The 20,894-nt window shown below is 34.8% G+C and overlaps 1 protein-coding gene across 2 annotated transcripts in view; it reads left to right on the top strand.

The window, feature by feature from the left end:
• WDR11 (WD repeat domain 11) overlaps positions 1-20,894 on the top strand; it is a 50,890-nt gene that overhangs the window by 22,338 nt on the left and 7,658 nt on the right. The window contains exons 10-24 of one of the 2 annotated variants that reach the window (XM_080402744.1): positions 162-341; positions 2,124-2,208; positions 7,353-7,459; positions 9,572-9,647; positions 11,135-11,243; positions 11,569-11,693; positions 12,124-12,271; positions 13,123-13,229; positions 13,693-13,807; positions 15,514-15,685; positions 17,252-17,360; positions 18,153-18,215; positions 19,418-19,483; positions 20,244-20,415; positions 20,686-20,781. In XM_080402744.1, the coding sequence (XP_080258870.1) occupies positions 162-341; positions 2,124-2,208; positions 7,353-7,459; positions 9,572-9,647; positions 11,135-11,243; positions 11,569-11,693; positions 12,124-12,271; positions 13,123-13,229; positions 13,693-13,807; positions 15,514-15,685; positions 17,252-17,360; positions 18,153-18,215; positions 19,418-19,483; positions 20,244-20,415; positions 20,686-20,781 (1,730 nt within the window). The remainder of the gene's footprint in view (positions 1-161; positions 342-2,123; positions 2,209-7,352; positions 7,460-9,571; positions 9,648-11,134; positions 11,244-11,568; positions 11,694-12,123; positions 12,272-13,122; positions 13,230-13,692; positions 13,808-15,513; positions 15,686-17,251; positions 17,361-18,152; positions 18,216-19,417; positions 19,484-20,243; positions 20,416-20,685; positions 20,782-20,894) is intronic. The other variant, XM_080402745.1, reaches the window with a different exon arrangement.

Here is a 20,894-nt window from a genome sequence, read left to right as displayed (position 1 = left end):
GGAAGGAATGTGTCTTTAAATAAACATTGCTATTTTATATGTTAGGCTATTTGTAGTTTTTATTATTGTTTATTTTATTGTAGTATTTATTATATTGTGTCTGATAACTTTCCATAACACCTCTGATTAAAATTTAATACTAACAGGTATTAATTTTTAAGCAGGGCAAGGCACAATTGCTGGAGAAGAACAGTTAAAGAGCTCTTTTCTGCAAGAAGTGCACCTCAAATTCCTGCTGACAGGACTTCTTTCAGGACTTCCTTTGCCTCCATTTGCTATCCGTATGTGCCCACCTCTTACAACAAAAAATATTAAACAGTATGAACCAATCCTTGCTGTTGGTAAGTGCCTTGAATAGGTTATTCATGGCTTTCAAAATCATATATTCTATATTAAATACAAGTATAGTTACTGATACAGAAAAAAACCAAATCAATCTGTCTTTTGATCCTTTGTAACTAATCACAGGTAGCAACCATTGTATTAGTTTGCATCCGTGATAGCCTTTGGATATTTTTTTTTTCTGTCTAAGGTTTAAGTAATGCTACTTGAAGAATTGCAATATATTAACAGGTTTGTATTTATCCTTTCATTTACTATGATATTGGTCTGTTGACACACTCTGGTTAAGTGCTGCTTTCACTTCATTCTAAACACCAATAAATATGGACTTCTGCAGCACTGCATTGCTAGAGTAAGTAAATGAGCTTAAGAGAGGCTGTATTTTTGTCCTGGTGTAAGTACATAAAATTACACTTAAAGCACGTAATTTTTCCCGAATTAATCTATTCTGTCTTATTACAAATGTAGTTGAACTCCTCTAGATATCAGAATAGTTGCCAGTGAGCTTAAGTGTGATTCTTCTGGCATGCCTTTTCAGACCACGGATTTCACAGTGTATCGATACAGGTTGCTGTCTTTCTCTGCAGTCAGCAGACTGGAACTGTAGACACAGAGATGCTGTAATTTAAAGATCGTAGTATTTTCTCAGATCACACTTGAAGATTTAGGTTGTTGAAACATGCTTCTGATATGTTTAAGATATCAGCTGATTCTGAGCTGCCCAGTCAAGACTCTGCCTGTTGCAAGTCAGACTTGGGAGATTCTTGTTATTCTTAAGGTTGCCTGTGGTACGGAGCCTTAGGGTTTTGGATGGAGCACAGGGGTATTGCAAAGATGAATGTTACACAGGGGCTTACAAAGAGGATGCCACTCCAGTAATGGAAACACCATAATAATGCATGTATGTATGTGTGCAGTTCTCGTAGTACTTCAGTTATTACAGAGCTGAAAGTGCCATCGGTAGTTGTGTTCTAAAATGTAGGCAAGCTATCATTACATGATGTGATGCTACTGAAATATAACTTTTGATTTTATGTAAGCTGTGGCTGTTAAAACAGGTGAAATAGAAAGATTAGGAAACTAATAGTAGGTATAAAGAACGTTTACAGCAAGGTATGCAGCATTCTACACTTAAGGTACCTGAAGTACCTGAATTGCTCTTTAAGTATCCATTGTTGTATTTAATAAAGTTGATACAGGTATAAAGAAAAAAGAGAAGAACAAGTAAGCGTTCCCAGTGTCTAATAGAAAATTGTAACTTTCGGTGTTTCAGGAGGGTCTTTATCTTATTAAAGGTCATAGCTACTAGTTATTGATTTGTAATTTGAAAGAGGTCGTTATTTCAGAGATGAGAAAGCAGAATTGCTTTAATGATTTGGTAAAACTTACCCAGTATTCACCCCTGGGATTATTGGTGGGTAGCAATTAATAATTTTCCTGATCTTGAGTAATCAAAACAAAAAGAAACATTACTTTTTCCTGCAGCTGGGTATGTTGTGAAAATGCAAGAATAAGCAGATTTTCTACAGGCTCTACAAATAGGTTCAGGAAAATGTCTTGATCCAAATGGATATCACTGGCTGTGGAGAACCTTGGAGAGTGTAATGTTCGGGATTTAAGCACTAGATATCAAAATACTTCTTTAATTGTAAAATATAATAGTTATAGATATTTAAAAATAAAACGAGAGAAACAACTGTAAATGCTGCATTTGCACTAAGTTACAGAAGAGAAGAATAAAATGGGTGTAAATATTCTTTTTCTAAAATCACTTTTTATAGGTACAAGTAATGGCTCTGTCCTGGTGTTTCATCTTACAAGTGGACTCTTACACAAAGAGTTAAGCATCCATTCCTGTGAAGTCAAGTAAGATTTTAACTCCTTCTATAATCCTTCTGGGAGACAAATACTAAAACATGTAACATTGTACCAGCAATGTTCAAGTCTTGCTTCATTGTCAATGATGCTCAAGAAAATTTTCTGTTGAGTAACAAACCCTAAAAGTTTCTCTGCAATATATAAGCAGTAATACACTGTCAAAATTACAGTGAAACTTACATTGACCTAAATATTAGAATTGTATCTGTGCCTGCTGATCTAGGATGCATATCAACTACTTTGTTTCTTGAGTCCATTGTAGTACAAAGAAGTCTTTTTTGAGACAAGAAACGTTATTACAGTGTCTTATTTTTATAACTGTTGTGATTCATAGATTGCATTCTTTGAAATAATTCTGTTTTGTATGCCAGGGTTTATTTGCTTTGCCCCCTGGGGCTGAAATTGCTATTGAGACAGTTGTAGTCCTAACCGAAGTAAAAATAATTTTATTGTTGAAACATTATAAAGATTGAATACAGGACTCGGTATTTATGCATCCTCAGAAGGCACAGGGTTAGTTTTAAAGCTGTTGTAGTGTGTGTTTGTGTGTACACAATGGCATGACTTTTTGGATAACTAATGGCAAAGATACTCAGTATGGTGCTTGATGGATACATATTTCCAGACAGATTTAAGTGTGGAAATAAAACATATTTTGGTAGTAATATGAGTAAAAATTTGTATCAGACTTGTGGCATGAAGCCTTTCTCAGGTTAAGGTCTTCATTTTACTATTCATTCTACAAAATGTTAAGAAAAGTACAGGTGACAGAGAATAGATAGCTTTAGGATTTCATTATGGAAACCTGCTTTGAATCTACCACCAAATTATTCAGTATATTTGTTTGGTGTGATTAATCAACGTTGTCCCTTTCTGTTATAAACCATTTCAGTTTTATGGTTTCATGCCATTACCTACTTAGAAAATTATTTTCATTTTATTTCTTGTCGTGCAGCACAAGAGGATATTACTTTTTTCTTATTAAGGTCATTATAGAATTCAAAGTGAAAACCACTAATAACATTTCAGAGATTAAAAAAAAAATATTTAAAATGGGGAGACAGAAGAAATACTGCTTTTTAAAAAATACTTCTTTATCTATTATTTAGGCTTCATGATTATTTGAAGTATTGTTAGTTTGGGCTTTTCAATTTCTAAAGGTTTTCCAAAGTTTTTTGAGAAACTTAAAGAATACATTTGTCTTTTTAGCAACCGTCCTCATAAAAGTGGTAGTTCTAGAACAAAATTTAAATGATTGTGAATTTTATTTAGCTGTGAGCTGTTATCTGGGTAAGTCTTAAATACTTGTTTTAATTTCCTCAATTCTGTACTTAATGATCTGAGTGACTTTCTACATAATTTTTACAGGCTCACGGGAATGCTTTAAGCAATGTAGAATAAGGCATGGGGATTTTTTTTTTTTTTTTTTTTTGTAATTAATATTCATGGAGTGCGACAGTTTTTCTTTCAGTGGGAATTGTTATTTTACCTAAAATGCAGATAGATTGGGTAATGCCTCTATTTAATTTTTCCCTGAAAATACACCTTCAGCAAACATCATTATTTTAGTATGTAATTTAGAATACCCTGAAATTGTGACTCAAGGCCAGCAGAGTTTTCAGCGCTCTGTAGTTTGAGAAGAGAATGTAATAAAAATAAGGTCTTTGGAATGGCAACTGTCCTGTACATAACAAGTGTGCTAAAACCACGGCCACTGAATTGTTTAGGTACTAGCAATTCTGACATATTTTTTTTTGGCTATTGAAGTGTTCTTTTGTAGAAGCTACATAATGTAGTCACATGCTACATGATGTTTTTTGGGGTTTTTTTAAACTTTGCAATTCTGTATTGTGCTTAGGAGGAGGGAGAATTGTCTTTCTGTCCTCCGTTTAAGATAGTTCATACTCGTGAGTAACGCTGAAATACTAATTTTATTTATGATTATTAGTTGGCTATTTCACTGTTTGTTTACATCTGTGTGAGTAAATCGTTCTCCTTTGAGTTTAATTTGGTTTTTATAAGGAGACTGAGGTGAGAAGCAGCAGAAACGCTTCAGAGCACACAAAAGGAAAAGTCAGTCGGGCTACTGCTAGGAGCAAGTGAGGGAAAAATCCAGAAGGAGACTAGAGCATGTATGCTCGCTGAAAGAAGCTGTGAGCAGGAGGTCAGTCTTTCTTCTTTCAGGATAGAGAAAAGCAAGTAATTGCTATTATTAAGAGGTATAAGAAGATCCATGAAATAACTAAGTCTGATACCTGTTCTGTCTTCAAAGTGGAGCAATCTGAGCTATTGTGGTAAGATAGGAGATGCTAATACATCTTCAATGCAGAGAAGACTATATTTGAGACATGTAAGTAAAATGCCTGTGATGCAACTTCTAGTTCAGTGAAACTGATGCGTTTGCAATGCCTCTTACTGCTACTTTTGCTTATTCTGGTAGATAGATAATTGACTAGAGCAGGGCTTCTCATTCTTTTTCACTGAAGCTCAGCAAGTTCAAGATTGCAACGGCTTTAATTTTTAAAATTAAAATCTCCCTGACTGTAACAAGAATTTGCATGGCCTGCAGGCAAAACTTGAAAATTACTGCATTGCAACTAAATGTTGGTGGTTGAATTTAAGCTGTTTTAGCAGGTGAATTTAAGCTGACTCCGCTTTGGGAAACTGCTTTGCAAACATTCATCACCTCCTTAAAAACAACTTGCTTCACGTAGAGAAAGATGAATGAAAAATATCTACCACTTCTGTCACACACGTGCTGGTGTGCTGGTTTTATTTCTGTGCATAACCTGTTGCCTGAGAAGCGTAAGCAGTGCTGCAGTGAAATCCTCGTGTTTGGAATTGAATTTTGAAGTCACCATTACAGGATATACAATTACCTCCACTTTCAGCGTTTAACTGTAATTTCTTTTTCTTAACCTTCCCCTTATTAAAAAGGAAAACCTTGATTCGTTGCTGATGTTCACTTTTGGACATGGAGACCATATGAATACTTTTGAAGTACTAGGAAAATTATTTTTAAATAACAAAATTGGAGACTGAGGGTATTTTCTGATAATATGATTCAGATTTTAACATAGTATTCTTTAAAGTATGGTTTTATTTCCAGTTTTACCTCTTTTTCTTATAATTAATTTGAGTGGCAGCTGCCTTGTCATAAAGCCACAACAATCCATTCCCAGCTAGAAAAGTCATTTGTGTTTTTATCTGCTTCAGTACACTCTGTAATTTGTTTGCATTGGAAACATTAATCAAAACAACTGAATCTTACCCCTGAAGTAACTGAGATGAGTTGAAAGTACAGAATAGCTGAAATTCATATCCAATCTGAGAAATAGTTTACAGCTGAGTGTAGCCCTTCATTCTAGTAGACAGAGATGTCTTTTATGAGGAAATTTTGCAAATGACGCTATTTCAATAGGGAAGGCATTACTTGTTTCCTTCATTAAAACTTGAACCACTGTCTGCAGATTCCCAGTTTACATGTGTGACGATAACAAATATTATATTGTTTCAGGGTAGCTTAGCAGTTAGCTAAGGGCTCCTTTTGGTTATGAGTGTCTTGGGTTTCTGAAGGTTTCCATCGGTATTGACAGATGGCCAGCCAGCAGCAAAGTAAAAGGGCCTGTCCTGTTAAATCTGAGCTGATGAAAGAAGTATGGAAAACGCCTCAGGTCTGTGAACAAGAATGGTGAATAGCTCCTGGCAGTAACCATGCATGATGGGTATCCTCTGCTATTTCCAAAAAACATAGGCGAATAATAGATAAACATTAGAAAGGTGTCGGGATTCGTATTTCTTCATTTCAGAAAGCTCCTTGTATTTACGACCCTTCGGAGACTTGCAATGTCACACATTATTGCAATTTTAGATTTCTATTCAATCATTCCTGTAACGTTTAAATTAATAATTGAATACTTTTCATTTTGATTGAAATTATTGGTTAGACTTTCATAGGACCTGGTGGGAAAAGGACTGGGTCCTAAATTTTTAATTTTACTTGATGATTTAGGAATAAAGCTTCCCTTTTTTTAAAGCTTGAACTAAAAAAATAAAGATAAATATGGCTGTAACTTACATGTGCGCAGTATTATGGGAGTGCTTTTGCTTTCACCCATCTACATTGCATTTAGGAAACTTCTAGTTAATACAATGTGAGTTGGATTTACTGACAGTAAATAATACATACAGTCACTTATCTCTCTCGTATTTCACATATGTTCTTGCAAAACAGACCATGATTTTACAATGGATGTAACAGAAGACTTAGTTGTCCTGAAAATAGTTCCTAAGTAATCTGTTTCAAGGATTTGAGGAGAACCTGAATCCTTTTATTTGTGTTAAAATAAACTTGGGCATATGTACGTATTAGAACAGTCTCAATTTTCTTGTAGATTATGTTCCTTGATTTATTTCACAGATAAAGCACTTAGCAATTTTTGCTGGCACAAAGTGTGTGTGTGAAATGGGCAAAGAGGACGCTCTCATTTTGGAACAGGACCACCTAGTGCTGCTTTCTATCATGTTGTGGTCTGTGGTATATTTCAAGAATTTGCTTAGAATACGTGTGTGCTGACAGTATGTTGTACACAGTGTAACTTTACCTACTTGCAACGCTTCAGGGTAATTTGGTTCAGGGCTGCCTTGGCATGGTCTAAGAGAAACAACGAACAGGTTTTCAGCTCTTTTGTAATAGCCTTTGAAATTTGTTCAGCGCCTTTTTTTTTTTTTTTTTTTTATCATCTTTGTTTCTCCTCTCTGGACTGAAAGAATCAAGTCTACCTACCCTGCTCTCCATATTATTTTTTTTTCTTTCTTTCTGTATGCCAGCAAAATTGTGTTACTTGATAGTGCTTCCCATCTAGTAAACCACTGATTTAATCAGAGCAGTGCTTATAGTCCACTCTAGCGCTGAGTATCTGTGAGGGATATTTTCAAAATTTACCAGTGTTTCTAACTGAAATTTGTGTTCTAACCAGGCAAGAATTAGTGTAGTCTGAAAAGAAAGCTGCTCTTTAATTTAAATTTGGTAATTTTTTATCATAGTTGTGAATGTATAGCTGCTTCTTATGCTTTTCTAGCCATTTGATTATTTTGGCTAATATGCATCATATACTCTCTTCTGATGACAGGGGAATCGAGTGGATAAGCTTGACTGGATTTATTTCCTTTGCCACATCAACACCTAACAATCTGGGGCTAGTAAGGAATGAGCTGCAGCTGGTGGACCTACCAACAGGTTAGTATTTCCTAAGACATTTGTACAAGAGGCTGACAGATCTGCTGGGGAGTGAGAAACATAAGTTCTTAGACCTTTTTTTTTTTTTTTTTTTTTTTTTTTTTCCCTTCTGTTGTCACGACAAAATAAAGTAATGAGGAGTTTTAACTGGTTCTGCTCTTCTGTCCTTGTGAAGCCACATAATGTGTTCCATCTGGTGCTCTGCAGACAGACTTGAAAACACCACCTTTGCAAAGATGTTTTTGGCTTGGACTTACTAAAAGAATGACTATGTGTCAGCAGGAGGTTTAGGAGCATTCCCGCAGCACGGGTATTAGCGGTGTATTTTGTTCACAAAATGCATGTAGTTCAAAATGTGTTTTGTCACAGTTACATCCATTGTTTTCTGTGTGCCTGAAATAGCGTTGAACCGTTTATTGTGATGTGTCAGCAACAGATAATTTTTCAAGTTAGGGCAGGCATGTGGCCAGAATTTGAGTGGGTGTATAAATGTAAAATGGGTATTATAATAATAAAATCTGATACTTTTGTAAATATTTGAAAATGTTTAAAAATAAATAACATTTTAGAAGATACTGTTGATAGCAAAATTAACATGCTATGTGTGTTTTTAAAACATTCTGGCTTTCTAACGGATGACAAATATTTGTGACTAAACTCAATATATGTACAATACTAGGACGTATAACTTGGGAGATCAGACAATCAAAAATAGGAAGCACTTCAATAATATTAAATTATATTTGAATGTGAAAACCTGAAGCCATTTAATTTCTAATTGAAGAGCCTAAATCTTGTAACACATGGCTAATTATGAATTGCTTTATCTAGCATAAAGGGGTTTTTTAATTGTTTTTTTTAAGCTTATGGAAAAGACCAGGTTTTTTTATTTCCAGGGTGCTGCACAAAGAGGCTATTCTTTTAACATGACAGTATTGTATTTTTTTTCCATATGTCTTTTGTTGATTTGTTTAATTTTTCAAAGTATGTATCTTTTTTGTTTTGATTTTAATCTCATATAAAATGGCATTTTGATTTTTCACTCACTTTTTAAATCAGTATTGAAACAATTATAAGTGATAAAAGGTTCAGTATTTCCACAGGCAACCAAGTTTAAAGTAAATGTGAATACCTGAGACCTTAGCATATGGTTTGCTTCAAAATAGGTACATTTCCTCTTTTAAAACTTACAAGAAAGGCATAACTACTTAACTGTTTGATTGCTGGTTCTTCTGTCACTAATTAGCTCAACTTTCTGTTTTGGTGCTAGGAAAACTCTGCTGATACGTATTTACTTCATGAATACTGTGACAAAATTCTCATTTACATCTCTGAACAAACAAATAGGACAAAAATTCCAAAGGTGTTTCATCACTAACGAAGAAAATAGAGCTGGAAGGTTTCCTTAGCCTGGCCTCTGACATGAGAGCACTAACTAGCATTGTTGATAACTAGATTTATTCACATAACTGGCATAAGTAACTTAGGTATGAGTAGCCACAAGAACAGCTGGAGTTCGAAAACTTGAAATTTTCTTGAAAGCTAAGGAGAATGAAACTTGCATAGGAGTTGCTGTGATACCCTGTTGTTTGTACGTTGTTATTTATTTTAGTGATATGTATAACACTTTTAATTCTCCAACACGTTGTACATATGAGTGAAAATTTTGTTTGGGATAAGATTATAAGTTCTTAAGGTTTATTGGTTTAGCTGGAAAGAGAGAATGGTTCTGTTAATTTCACCATGGAAATACTTGCAGAGTTAATTTCTCTTACAAAACTTGAAAACTGGTGAACTTCCTCCTTGGGGACTCATTGGCTTTGAGTGCAAAATAAGTCTTTATGTAATGCTGATGATGCATCAGTTTCAGTAGTGCTCTGGATGCAAGTCAACTCTTACATTAGTAGAGTTTACATTATGTTTAGTCCTTTGAAATGCAGTAAAACTTCAACAATGACAAGACTAATATAAAAAATGGCAGGTTACTTAGAGATGTTCTGGTTTAGTTTGTAAGCTGTTTCTGTTTACACACAGAACAATTTATAAACTATTTCTGTATTTATATTTAGTTTAGTAAATGTTTTTCTTTTCCCTGATGTTTTTGTATTCCAGGCAGGAGCATTTCATTTCGTGGGGAGCGAGGCAATGACGAGCCAGCTATTGAAATGATAAAGGTGTCTCATCTGAAGTAAGTAATTAGCCTTGTGACATTTGTAAATTTTACTGTACCGCATGAAGATCCTCATGACTTAATAGAAATTCCAGGAAAGAACAGTCCAGAGAGTATAGAAAAATGTGCAACAGCATCAAGAGAAAACTATTCAGAGTATTAGTTCAAAGTGCAAAAACTGTGAGTGTTCCCATCGTTGACTTTGTCACTTCAGGACCCGGTCACATTGCAGGGTCAGTCATTAATGTTTTGGTTCTTTTCAGAGTTGTGTGCACTGAACAGATGTTTTGATTATATTAGGGAGAGTAAAAGTGCTGAACAATTTTTGTCAGCTTTGATTATGTTAGGAGTTCATTCCCTTTTCTATAACTTAAGCCTTACTTAAAACCAGAAGATTGGTATTAAAGGTGGGATGATTTTTCACGTGTTTATTAATTTTTTCTGACTATATATTTCATACCTTTTATGATAATTTTCTGCTGGAAAACCACGTGTGAGGTTTAGTTGTTTGGGAAGTCAGCTGATAAATAACCAAATTGTTTACCATCAAATCCTGCTTATTGTGAGGTTAGGCCTGTGACAGGAGGCCCTGGTCTTCATAGTATCAAAAATAACATCAGCAGTACTCTGTGAGATTACTTTACTTTCCTGTGTAAATGAAATTAGTGTTGCATTGAATAAGGCATTGTCTAAATTTTAAGTGTCGTGTCTTCACAGTGGAGGAAAAAGATTAGTGTTCTCTAGCTTGCATAGGAATATTTTCAGAAGTATTTATGTGTTCCAGAGAATTTGGAAGAATTCAACTATATAATGGTCTTATTAATACATTAAGAATTAAGAACAGCCGTGGGTTTAGGTGAAGAGACTGGAAGGTTAAGTGAGAACAAGAAAGGATAGTTCGTTTGAATAGAGATTAATGCAGTAGAAAAGAGTGTGTATAGCTGCAGAGCCTCTGTATTTTCAAGCTAAATGTGAAAAGTGGTAGATGGAAGGTGTTTTACTCAGCAGGCTCCACAGGCGAAAGGTCTGAAGACATGAGTGACAAATGGTTTAGTGTAAGAGGATTTTGTGTTCATTTATCACTGGATTAGGGAAGTGGCATGTGTCTGGAGTAGCGAGGAAAAAAAAAAAAATATCTGTCCAGCCTGCAGTCTTGATATGCCTTTCTGATACCTCGTGCAGTCATCGGCTCAGGCTGAATATGGCTAAGTGAGAGGTGCTGCTGCCTTCTGTGAATTACTTCCCTTGTCTCCTTTACAGTAATTGAGCAGTACCACCTGACAGAAATTTCTAATTCTTTTAGCTTTGAAGGAGGTCTCTTTTGTACCTTAGTAACTCAAGGAAATCACAAGCTTCAGTGTGGGATTTGAGCCAAGTTAATTTACTCTGCTTCCTCTTAGTTTATGAGGGTTTCCAGAGCTGATATGAACAATGTGTGTGAAGAAAAATGCTCAAATTAAAATGGAATGATTACTTTTGACGTAGTAAGTTCTTATTTGTTTTAGGCAGTATCTAGCTGTCGTGTTTAAAGACAAACCACTGGAGATCTGGGATGTCAGAACATGCACTCTACTCAGAGAAATGTCTAAAAACTTCCCTACAGTGACTGCTTTGGTAAGGAATAATATCTGTTACTTATTGTTTAGTAAATGTAATATGTTGAGATAGTACAAAAATATATGAACAATTTTGCAGCAAAATGTTGCTTTACCGGTAGCATACAGATAAGTGCTTTCACCCGTCCCTTTTCATCTGTCATCAAATAGAAAAAGAAGAAAAAAGGAGGTACTGGTGGAAAGATATGGTCTGCAACTTGGGTGACAGAGGGAGATGTCGTAGAAAGCAGTTTTCATTGAAATCACAATTAACAGGAAAACACCCAGTAAGCTCAAGGAATAAACATTTGTCTTTTCCATTTTTCCTGGACAAATTTTCACAGGAATGGTCACCTTCTCATAACTTGAAAAGCCTGAGGAAGAAGCAGTTAGCAGCCCGTGAGGCCATGGCGCGGCAGACGGTTGCATCAGATACCGAAGTTAGCAGTGTTGAATCTTCTATGATTAGGTATTTCTCATTCTGATGTAATTCTATACTGTATCAGCTGTTTTCCACCATGTGCCATTGTTCTATCTATAGAGCAGAATATTTTGGAACTGATTCTTGAGTACATACCAGGCAAAGCAACTCTACGGGTCTCCCTTTACCTTTTAGATGTGAAACTTTGATTTACTGCTGAATAAGAGAAAGAGTGTACTTGTTTCTCTCCATTGTGTCCATAGCAGTCCATTAGCTACCTGATTCTTGAAATAAAGCTCTTATTTGCCCCGGAATGTTTACACATGTGGATAAATGGGTTAACTGTTGCTTCTGGATACATTGTTTTGGAGGATATATGCATTTTTGTGCTGCCTCTGTTCATTACTTAGTGAGAATTTCCCTTGCAGTTCAAATTTCAAGGAAGAAACTCTTGTGTCTCATTGCATTCTCTTTAAAGCTTGTTACAGGAAGCCGAAAGTAAATCGGAGCTGAGCCAGAACATTTCTGCCAGAGAGCACTTTGTATTTACAGGTGCTGATGGGCAGGTTTATCACCTCACAGTAGAAGGAAACTCTGTAAAAGACAGTGCAAGAATTCCTCCTGATGTGAGTTCCAGTTTTCCATATCATTGATGCTTTAATTTTTTCTTAGCTGTGATTGCTAGAAAAAGGATTGGTGATATGCATTGGGGTGACACATGGTCATTAATGTAGTAGTTTGAAATATGAAATAAAAAGCCCAGCTTCAAAAACAGTAGCAATTCTGTTTTCACAATCTTATACGTTTTCTATTGAAAAAGCTGTTGAAATTAATGACTTTTTTACAAGTTAGACTCTTCATAGGCCCTGACTTGCTTTCTGAATAAATAACATGGCATATTTTAAAGAATTTTAGTAAAACATATACAAGAAGGTTGAATAAAAAAGAGAATGTTGCTGAAACATGGCTATGTTCTGTTAATGGATTTTATTATACATCATAAGGACAACTGAAGTGGGCCAGGGCACCCTTTTGTGAGTTTTAAGTTTGTTTTTTTCCCAGTTACTCTGAAGAATGGTCTTTCTTTTTTCAATTGTTCTTGAAGGCTTTGATAAATTGAACTCACAAATAGAAATTATTTTTATTTTTTTTCCTACCTTATTATATGCTACTATTTTGATTAATGAAGTCTGTCATGTTGATGTTTCCTTGCAACAAGAGACAGAGAAGTGATTTCCATTGCTTTAAACCCAAAATTTCTTGGAAGGAAACATATGTTGAAGCATATTGAAGCAAATATGACTGCCTAGATAAATACTTATATTCAACAGAATTGTTTCTGTTTTAACTGAGCAGAATGTGGTCTGTCATGTCATATAATATTTAAAAAGAAATTAAATACAAATGTTGAAATGTTTGTTCCTATGTTTGACTCTATTAATCATAAGATTTTGTTCTGCTTCTTAACTGTTCCCAGGGAAGTATGGGTAGCATTACATGTATTGCCTGGAAAGGGGATATCCTGGTTCTTGGGGATGTTGATGGAAACTTAAACTTCTGGGATTTGAAAGCTAGAGTATCCAGGTATGAATGCAATTTAATTGACAAATATGAGGTAATGAGTGTTAAGAGTGTTCCCCCCCCTCCTTATTTTTGTCCTTCACTGTAAGAGGTCATCTGTGGTGTTTGAGGGGGAAAAATGCAAGCATTTTGAAATAAAATTTCAGAAAATGCCCACTGTGTTACAATTTACTGTATTTCATCTTTTGTGTCTTCAAATGTGTTAACATTTTGTCAAGGTTTTTAAAACAGCTAGATACCTTTCTTACATTAAATCTGCAATTGCTTTTGGTAAAAAGTATTGTAGTTTCTTTTTCAAGCATTTAATCTTAGTTTTCATAATTTGGATAGCCATTTGTGCGTATATCAATAGATAGTTCTCCTTCTCGACCTGTACAATAATAGGATATGCAGGGTTCATTGAAAGGGTTTAACTACCCCTAATGTTAGGTGTAGAAGGATTTATATTAATTTGTACTTTTCTTAGGGGGATTCCTACACACCGAAGCTGGGTGAAAAAGGTACGTTTTGCCCCAGGGAAGGGAAATCAAAAGCTTCTTGCAATGTACAATGATGGAGCAGAAATTTGGGATTCCAAAGAGGTAAGCATCTCGTTTGATACGTGCTACCTTGCAAAATACACGTACTACATCTGAAAATCAGGATGAGTCAAGGATTAAGTTTTACTTAGTCATGATTTCTTGCTGACAGTTGTATGGTAAAGTTGTATGGCTTTTCTTGGAAGACTTCTCGTTTCTATGAAGCATTTCTAAGCAGTCATCAATAAAAAGCATCTTTCACTCATAAAGCTGACAATGTGTCTGAGATACTCTGTCATTCCCTTATAATGTTTTTGAGGCAGACATTGAAAATTGAAGGGGGAGTCCTCGATCTTAGAATTTAATCTGTGGACAAGAGAGTATTTTTACTACAGGTTTCTTAACTTCTGTGCATAGTCAAGAGAATTTATTAGGATATACCGGAAAGCTAGACACTCGGTAATTAGCATTGTCTAGCTTCTCATCTTACTCAGAAATCCTGTAGTAACATTCACAAATCTTCTGGAGTTTTTCATAGGTCTTTCAGGGGATTATAGTACTATGGGGAAGGAAAGGGAATTATACTCTTTTACATGTCCCGGAGTAAGGTCAGGGTATGAGGGTATGAAACAGGAATTTTAATTTTTTTTTGTTCACTTTGTAATGAGCATCAACTCTGAAATCAGACACGTAATTTGAGCAATACGAAACTCACCATTGATGATATGAGTTGGACAGCAGATGTGACCAACAACTGTGAATTACGTAGGCAGAGCAGAATATTGTCCTGCGTCTCTCCTTGAGGTTTGAATAGTTTTGATGCCATAGGATGGTCCTCCTGTAGCTGTTCCCTTTCTTTTTCTGGAACAAGGGAAGGAGTTTTCTACATGAAAACATTTAAGATTAATTCACATTTTCAGCCAAAAATCTTTCAGAATATCTGTAGAAATATTTTGTAGTTTCAGTCCTGTTATCCATATAATCCTGTCCTTAGATCTTTACATTCGCCTACAATCAGTTATGTAGTATTTCCACGTTTTTCTCTAATTCTGTCACTGCTAAGAGTAAACACGCTCTAGACAGTTGTATCTTACATCTAACTCCGTGCTTTGCTCTAAGACAAGTGAAAGGAAACAGGAGTGTTGACTGCAGCAGAGACTTTGTTAATATTTCCTTGTGTTAACAACCGTAATGGTCTGTTATGCTACAGAAGAGCTACAAGATGTCTAACTACTGACCTGTGGTTAAAAGTGTGGTTTGGAATGTTTTGTTTATGGACAACATATCATCCTGTTCCCATAATCTTATGTGAATAGTATGTTTAAATGTATTTTTAGACAAGTTCAGTATTTATCAAGGAAAAACATGTTTGTGAAGAGCATGAGTTAATTAATGAGAACCTCACTTCTGCCTTGGTGCATGTATGCTAGATCACAGACTGGAATTAAAGAGGGATTGTAAATTTCCACCAGTTTACTGTGAAAATTCTACGTCAGAATAAGATCACAAAAAAGGCAACTGTACAGCTATCCTCAAAAGGATCTTTTCCCAGCCCTCAGTTGGGGAAAATACTGTCTCTGGGCAACCACGTGGCTTGCTCCAAGGTTTTTAAATTCCCTTCTCTCCAGAAAAGACCATCATTAAAATGATTTATGACTAACTTCACCTTTTATTGCAAATTTTGTGGTCTGCCTCATGGGCGTGTGACAGAGTCTTACACCATGTGATGGAGAGCCTACTAAAAATGAAAAATAACTCACCTTTTCAAGGTACAAATGGTGAGCAGTATAAGAAGTGGAAGAAATGTCAATTTCCGAATCCTGGATGTGGACTGGTGCACTTCAGACAAAGTGGTCTTGGCATCAGATGATGGATGCATTCGAGTTCTAGACTTGTCCATGAAAGCATCGTGTTTTAGAATGGATGAACAGGACTTAATAGGTATGTTGATTTCCTTTTTGCTGTTTACTGCTAGATACTTCATTTTGTAAGTAGACCATAAAAATGTTCAGCACTTGTATTAGAACAGGGAATTGTCACATGTAGAGGATTTGGAGTTCCTATAGTGTTCTCATAGATGCAGATAAATGTTTTTAGGCTTAGGTAATAGGGGTGTTTTTTCGTAGAGGTTTAATTAATAAACTATACTTTTTGATGTCTTAATTGGAATATAAAGTAACAAAATAAGAGCTTTTTGTACAGATGTCTAGCAAGTTGACCTAAAAAGCATCGGTAAATCAGTTAGTATCAGTACCTGCATTACTGATATTAGTTACATGATTTTGAAACATTGGTTAATGTATGAAAATGTCTTTTCTGATATTTCCAGATATAAAAGGTGGTTTGTCGACTGGTAGACTGGTTCATTACTTTCCAAAGTAGATTTTCCCACTGCACTCTGAAATAGCAGTATTAAGGCCGTTTGGCTTTTTTTGCCATATATTTAAGAAGGGAATTTAAATATTTAAATAAGATACATTTTTCTACTTTTTATTACTATTGTTCCAAATAACTGCTTTTGGTTTGGTCTTTCTGGTTGATCCTGCCTTTACTCATACAATTTCATTAAAACATGCAGATTCTGACTAGGACATATGTAATAAACAAAGTCATGATGTGGGGAGCTGTGGTGTGGGCTGTTTGAGGAAATACGTAGTTTATCACAGCTTTGTTTTTTTAGTATCAAGTGAATATTCTTTAATAGTAAGCGATAAAAATTAATAAAACCAAGCACGCTGAAGTTAGGATATGCCAGTGGTAAGGTTGAGTGTGGTTTAGCTTCCTTCTGCCTCTACGCTGTGATAATCTTTTAGTTACAAAATGACATTTACAAAATTCCTAACAACATTCAGTGCATATGAAGTACAGGGAGTTGCTGTATATTTAATAATGTGGCTGGCTGGTACTTGTTTTGCTCCTAATTCACTGGGTACCATTTACAGCATATCATCCAAACCTTGTACTGAATACAGGCTTACAGACTTTTAAATTTGTATTGCAACAGCTAGTACTATAATTTTCATCTTATTTGCTAGTATAGATGTGTATTAAACTTCACAACATCCTTTTTGGATGATGGGTGTTAATCCTTGTCTTATACTGTACAAACTACAAATGCAAAGTAAAACTGAAACGTGCATTATGATACATTTTCGGATAGCTGTGCTTATTTTTTCAGCATGTCCTTGCAATAGTAATAATAATTATATACAGCTCTACCTAGTGCTAGTAAAATGTATTCCAGGTGTCTGTGGCGAAATTCAATATGGAATATCCTGAAATTCTCATTTGAGCATGGCTGATAACCCTGTATCTTCTATGAAATGTTTTTGCTTGAGTGTAAAGATAAGCTTTATATTTCTAGTAACCCATGCTGTGTATATGAAAAGACCGTGATTTATGGTTTTCTTCTGGTGCTTGCAAACAAGGTGGTACGCTTTATGGTTACTGAACACAGTGTTATTACACGTTAGCCACTCAACAATGAATCTTTTCCCTTTGTTTCAGAACCTGCATGGTGTCCCTATCTGCTTGTTCCAAGGGCTTCGTTAGCTTTAAAAGCATTCTTGTTGCATCAGCCATGGAATGAGAAATATTCTCTAGAAATTACAAACATGTAAGAAGAAATATGTATCTCTATAAAATACTAGTATTTTTTTAAACCCTACATGTTTTATTAGTCTTTCTGTGCAAATAACTGTCGGAACTGTAAGTTTCCTCACTCTTTGGGACAGTCAAAAAGATAATAGCTTCATTATTTATTACTAAAAGTAATAAATGGAAAAAGCTTTAAAGTCAAGTATTTTATTTCTTTTGACTTTCAGTAGCACTTGGCTATTGAAAACTGTTTGGTTTAAGGTATTGGCAGTATTTTTATTTCATTTAAAGGTTATATAATTTCATAGAAAAACTGCGCTCTCGTTGTTCAAGAAGTTAGTGTAAGGACAGTCAGGAGTTGGTTCCTAAAATGTAATTGAAAGTGATGGTCTAACTGCCAGTCTGACAGGCCTGTCTTTACTTTTGAGAGCCATGCTTCTCATCGTAGTAGGGGCACCTTTCTGTATCCTTCATTGTGTTTCTGTGCTGTTGGTGGCCACGTAACAACGGGCTAGTAGGTATTGACCCTTTCATTAATCTCAAGTTAGTGAATTAAAGTGGGAAACGGAAAACCTCTGACTCTTGAGGTTGAGAGAAAGCAGGAACAATCTTTCATTACTATTTTGGAACTAGCAACTGGACAAGGAATCTTGCATGAATGGCTTACCATAAGATTACAAAAGATTGTTTCCATATATGTTCTTGCGTTTTTCTACTACCAGTAATACTCTTCCATTTCAGATAATTCTATCATTTTGGTGATACAGGAAACCTTTTTCTTTTTTTTTTTTTTTTTTTTCCTTTAATCCAGTGATTATCCAGAGAATGAAAATATTAAAAACCTTCTTCAAGAGCAGTTGAATTCATTGTCCAAGTAAGAATTTTCCTATTAATATTTGAGTAAGTTAAGGAATTCAGAGAAGGCAAAAAATGTGAAATCTGTGGGAACTCACCATTTAATAAAAAAAACGATTTTTGCCTCTCTAAAAATAAGATTAACGACAGCTTTTATTTTAAACAGTTAATTTTTGTTTTTATGTAACTTACAGGTGGTGCTGTATTAATTTTATTGAAGATTTTAATATTTATATTTTTATTTTTCTAATATAAACCATAATACCATCTGAAATATATTTTTTTGAACAAGCAAACTATCTCAAAGTAGCTTTGTTAAATATTGACTCAACATTCAAAATGTACTGTTCTGAATATATGAAGTGTGATGGAAGTCAGTATTGAATTTTTAACAGTGTGTTATTGTAGTACTGGTTGACAACAAGAGTTTTCAAGATACTGAGTAAGGTTAGTATATAGTTTGTAACTGACCACTGAGCATTCATAATTTTTTAGGCAATACTTCTCAGTGATGTATGGTTCTTTGATGTTGGTCCAGGCTGTCTTGGATGCTGCTACTTAAATGGTCCAAGTTTTGTTAAGACACTTAAGCTCCGAGGAAGAAAAGACAAACAATTCTAAAAATCTTTTGTTGAACATATACTGCTTATACAAAGAACAGATTTTGACATTCCATTTAAACTATGAAAATTACATTTAAAGCTAGTAAACAGAAGTTTTTCCATTTTCCTTTTGTCCTTTCATTTAGTAGCATGGAAAAGATAACTTAGCATGTTTTTATCTGGTCTGAAACCTAGGTAACCTAAATTCATGCATTTGGATCTCTTAAGCTATGGCACTACATAGTTGCAAAGTTATATGTAATTGAATTAATCTTATCATTTGTGGGATCACTGTGGGCTAATTTATAGCTTTGTATACACCCTTGTGGTTGTTCCTTTTATTACAAGAATAAGGGGTTCCTGATAGACTCACTATTTCTATTTAAACTGGTAGAGTGACTTGCTCCTTGAGATCAGTTCTATTTCAGATTATGTATGCTTCCTGTTCTAATTGGTTTTATAGGTGCATTTTTTCTCTTCAGAAAAAAATGTGTGGTTTTTGGTTTGATTTTTTTTTTTTAATTTATAGCTGATATATTCTATTTGTGTTCAAAACCAGCGAAACAGAAATAATTGCACGGCATTTAACAGATTATTTTATGGCTTTGTCTTCTTGCAGTGACATAAAAAAACTTCTGCTTGATCCGGATTTTACTCTCTTGCAAAGATGTCTCCTAGTTGCCAGGTAGTAGCGATTCAGATAACTATATCAAATGTTTCCTAATAAAATCTTGATCCAGTTAATGCATATGAATGTGCTGAAGTTTAAGTACTCAATTAGTTCTCCTTTCTGTCAGTGCAATTCCTAAACTACTTTGTTATGCCCGTATTAGAGTGTTTCAGGACTGAGAATGGAAATGTTACCTTGCTGAAATGATTAGTTTTATTAACTTCCTGGATGCAGAAAACTTCCTTCAGTCTTAGAGATACATTCATAAATGCCCTTCTGCTAACTACTCAACATTTAGTTGGACAATGCCCAAAAATGTCACTCAGAACTTCAGAACACCCAATAGATTATATGCAAACAGAGGAAGGCCTGGTTTTTATTTCAAATGTTTTGTTCTGTGTTATTCTGCCTAAACTATAGTTAACTTTTAATCTGTCTGTATTCAGAGATGTTTTTCAAACTTGGTAACTGTCGTGTGGTTGAAAGAGGATATTGGCGATGAAGTGTAAAATAGTAATAAAATATAAATTTCCACATTGCTGAACATTCACAGAGATTAATTGCTATTGTAACAGTCTTTTGTCCAACCTCTTACTTACCTAGCTTGCTCGATGTCATTCCTTAATCTTTTTCATGTAGTTTGTCCCACTGATCATACAAAGTACTTGTGGTGCCCTCAAGAACGCGTGGTCTCTGTAAAAAGATTTTAAATGTGTATTTTTGTGTGGCATATGAAAAAAATACATATTTCTTGTCCCGATTTGTTTCTTCTCAGACTGTATGGGGATGAGTCTGAACTGCATTTCTGGACTATTGCTGCCCACTATTTGCACAGCTTATCCCAGGAAAAGCCTGCAAAACCAACGGACACAGCTATCCTTCAAGAACAATTGGTTAATCCCTTGGATATATGCTATGACACACTGTGTGAAAATCATTACTTCCAGGTATTTCAAAAGGAGTTAAAAATAGTTCTAATAAGAATGTCATCAGCGGAATAAATGCTCAGCGTTGTAACATTCTTATTATCTTACAGCTTTTCACTATACATATTTCACTTCTGTTAGTATCATACCACTCTGGATTAAATCACTCCCTATTATTTAAAAATAGGAGATGTTCCAAAACCTCTCAAAATACTTCCATATCTTTTAAATGCTTATTTTTATTTCTTATGGTAGTCTTAATATTTAAAACATTTTTTGTTCTTTGTACAGAAATTCCAACTTGAAAGGGTAAATCTCCAGGAAGTGAAGAGATCAACCTATGATCATACCAGGAAATGTGCTGATCAGCTTCTTCTCTTGGGCCAGGTTTGTGGGTAATATTTGAATTTTTTATTCTTCTTCCCTGTACATTTTATGTACTTACCCTATTCAAGTGAAGTTTTGTCTAAATCATACCTGTTGTTTCATACTTCGATTCA

The sequence above is a fragment of the Falco punctatus genome, assembly GCF_963210335.1.
Source record: "Falco punctatus genome assembly, chromosome: 9".
Lineage (NCBI taxonomy): Eukaryota > Metazoa > Chordata > Aves > Falconiformes > Falconidae > Falco > Falco punctatus.
This window is presented reverse-complemented; position numbering and strand designations above follow the sequence as displayed.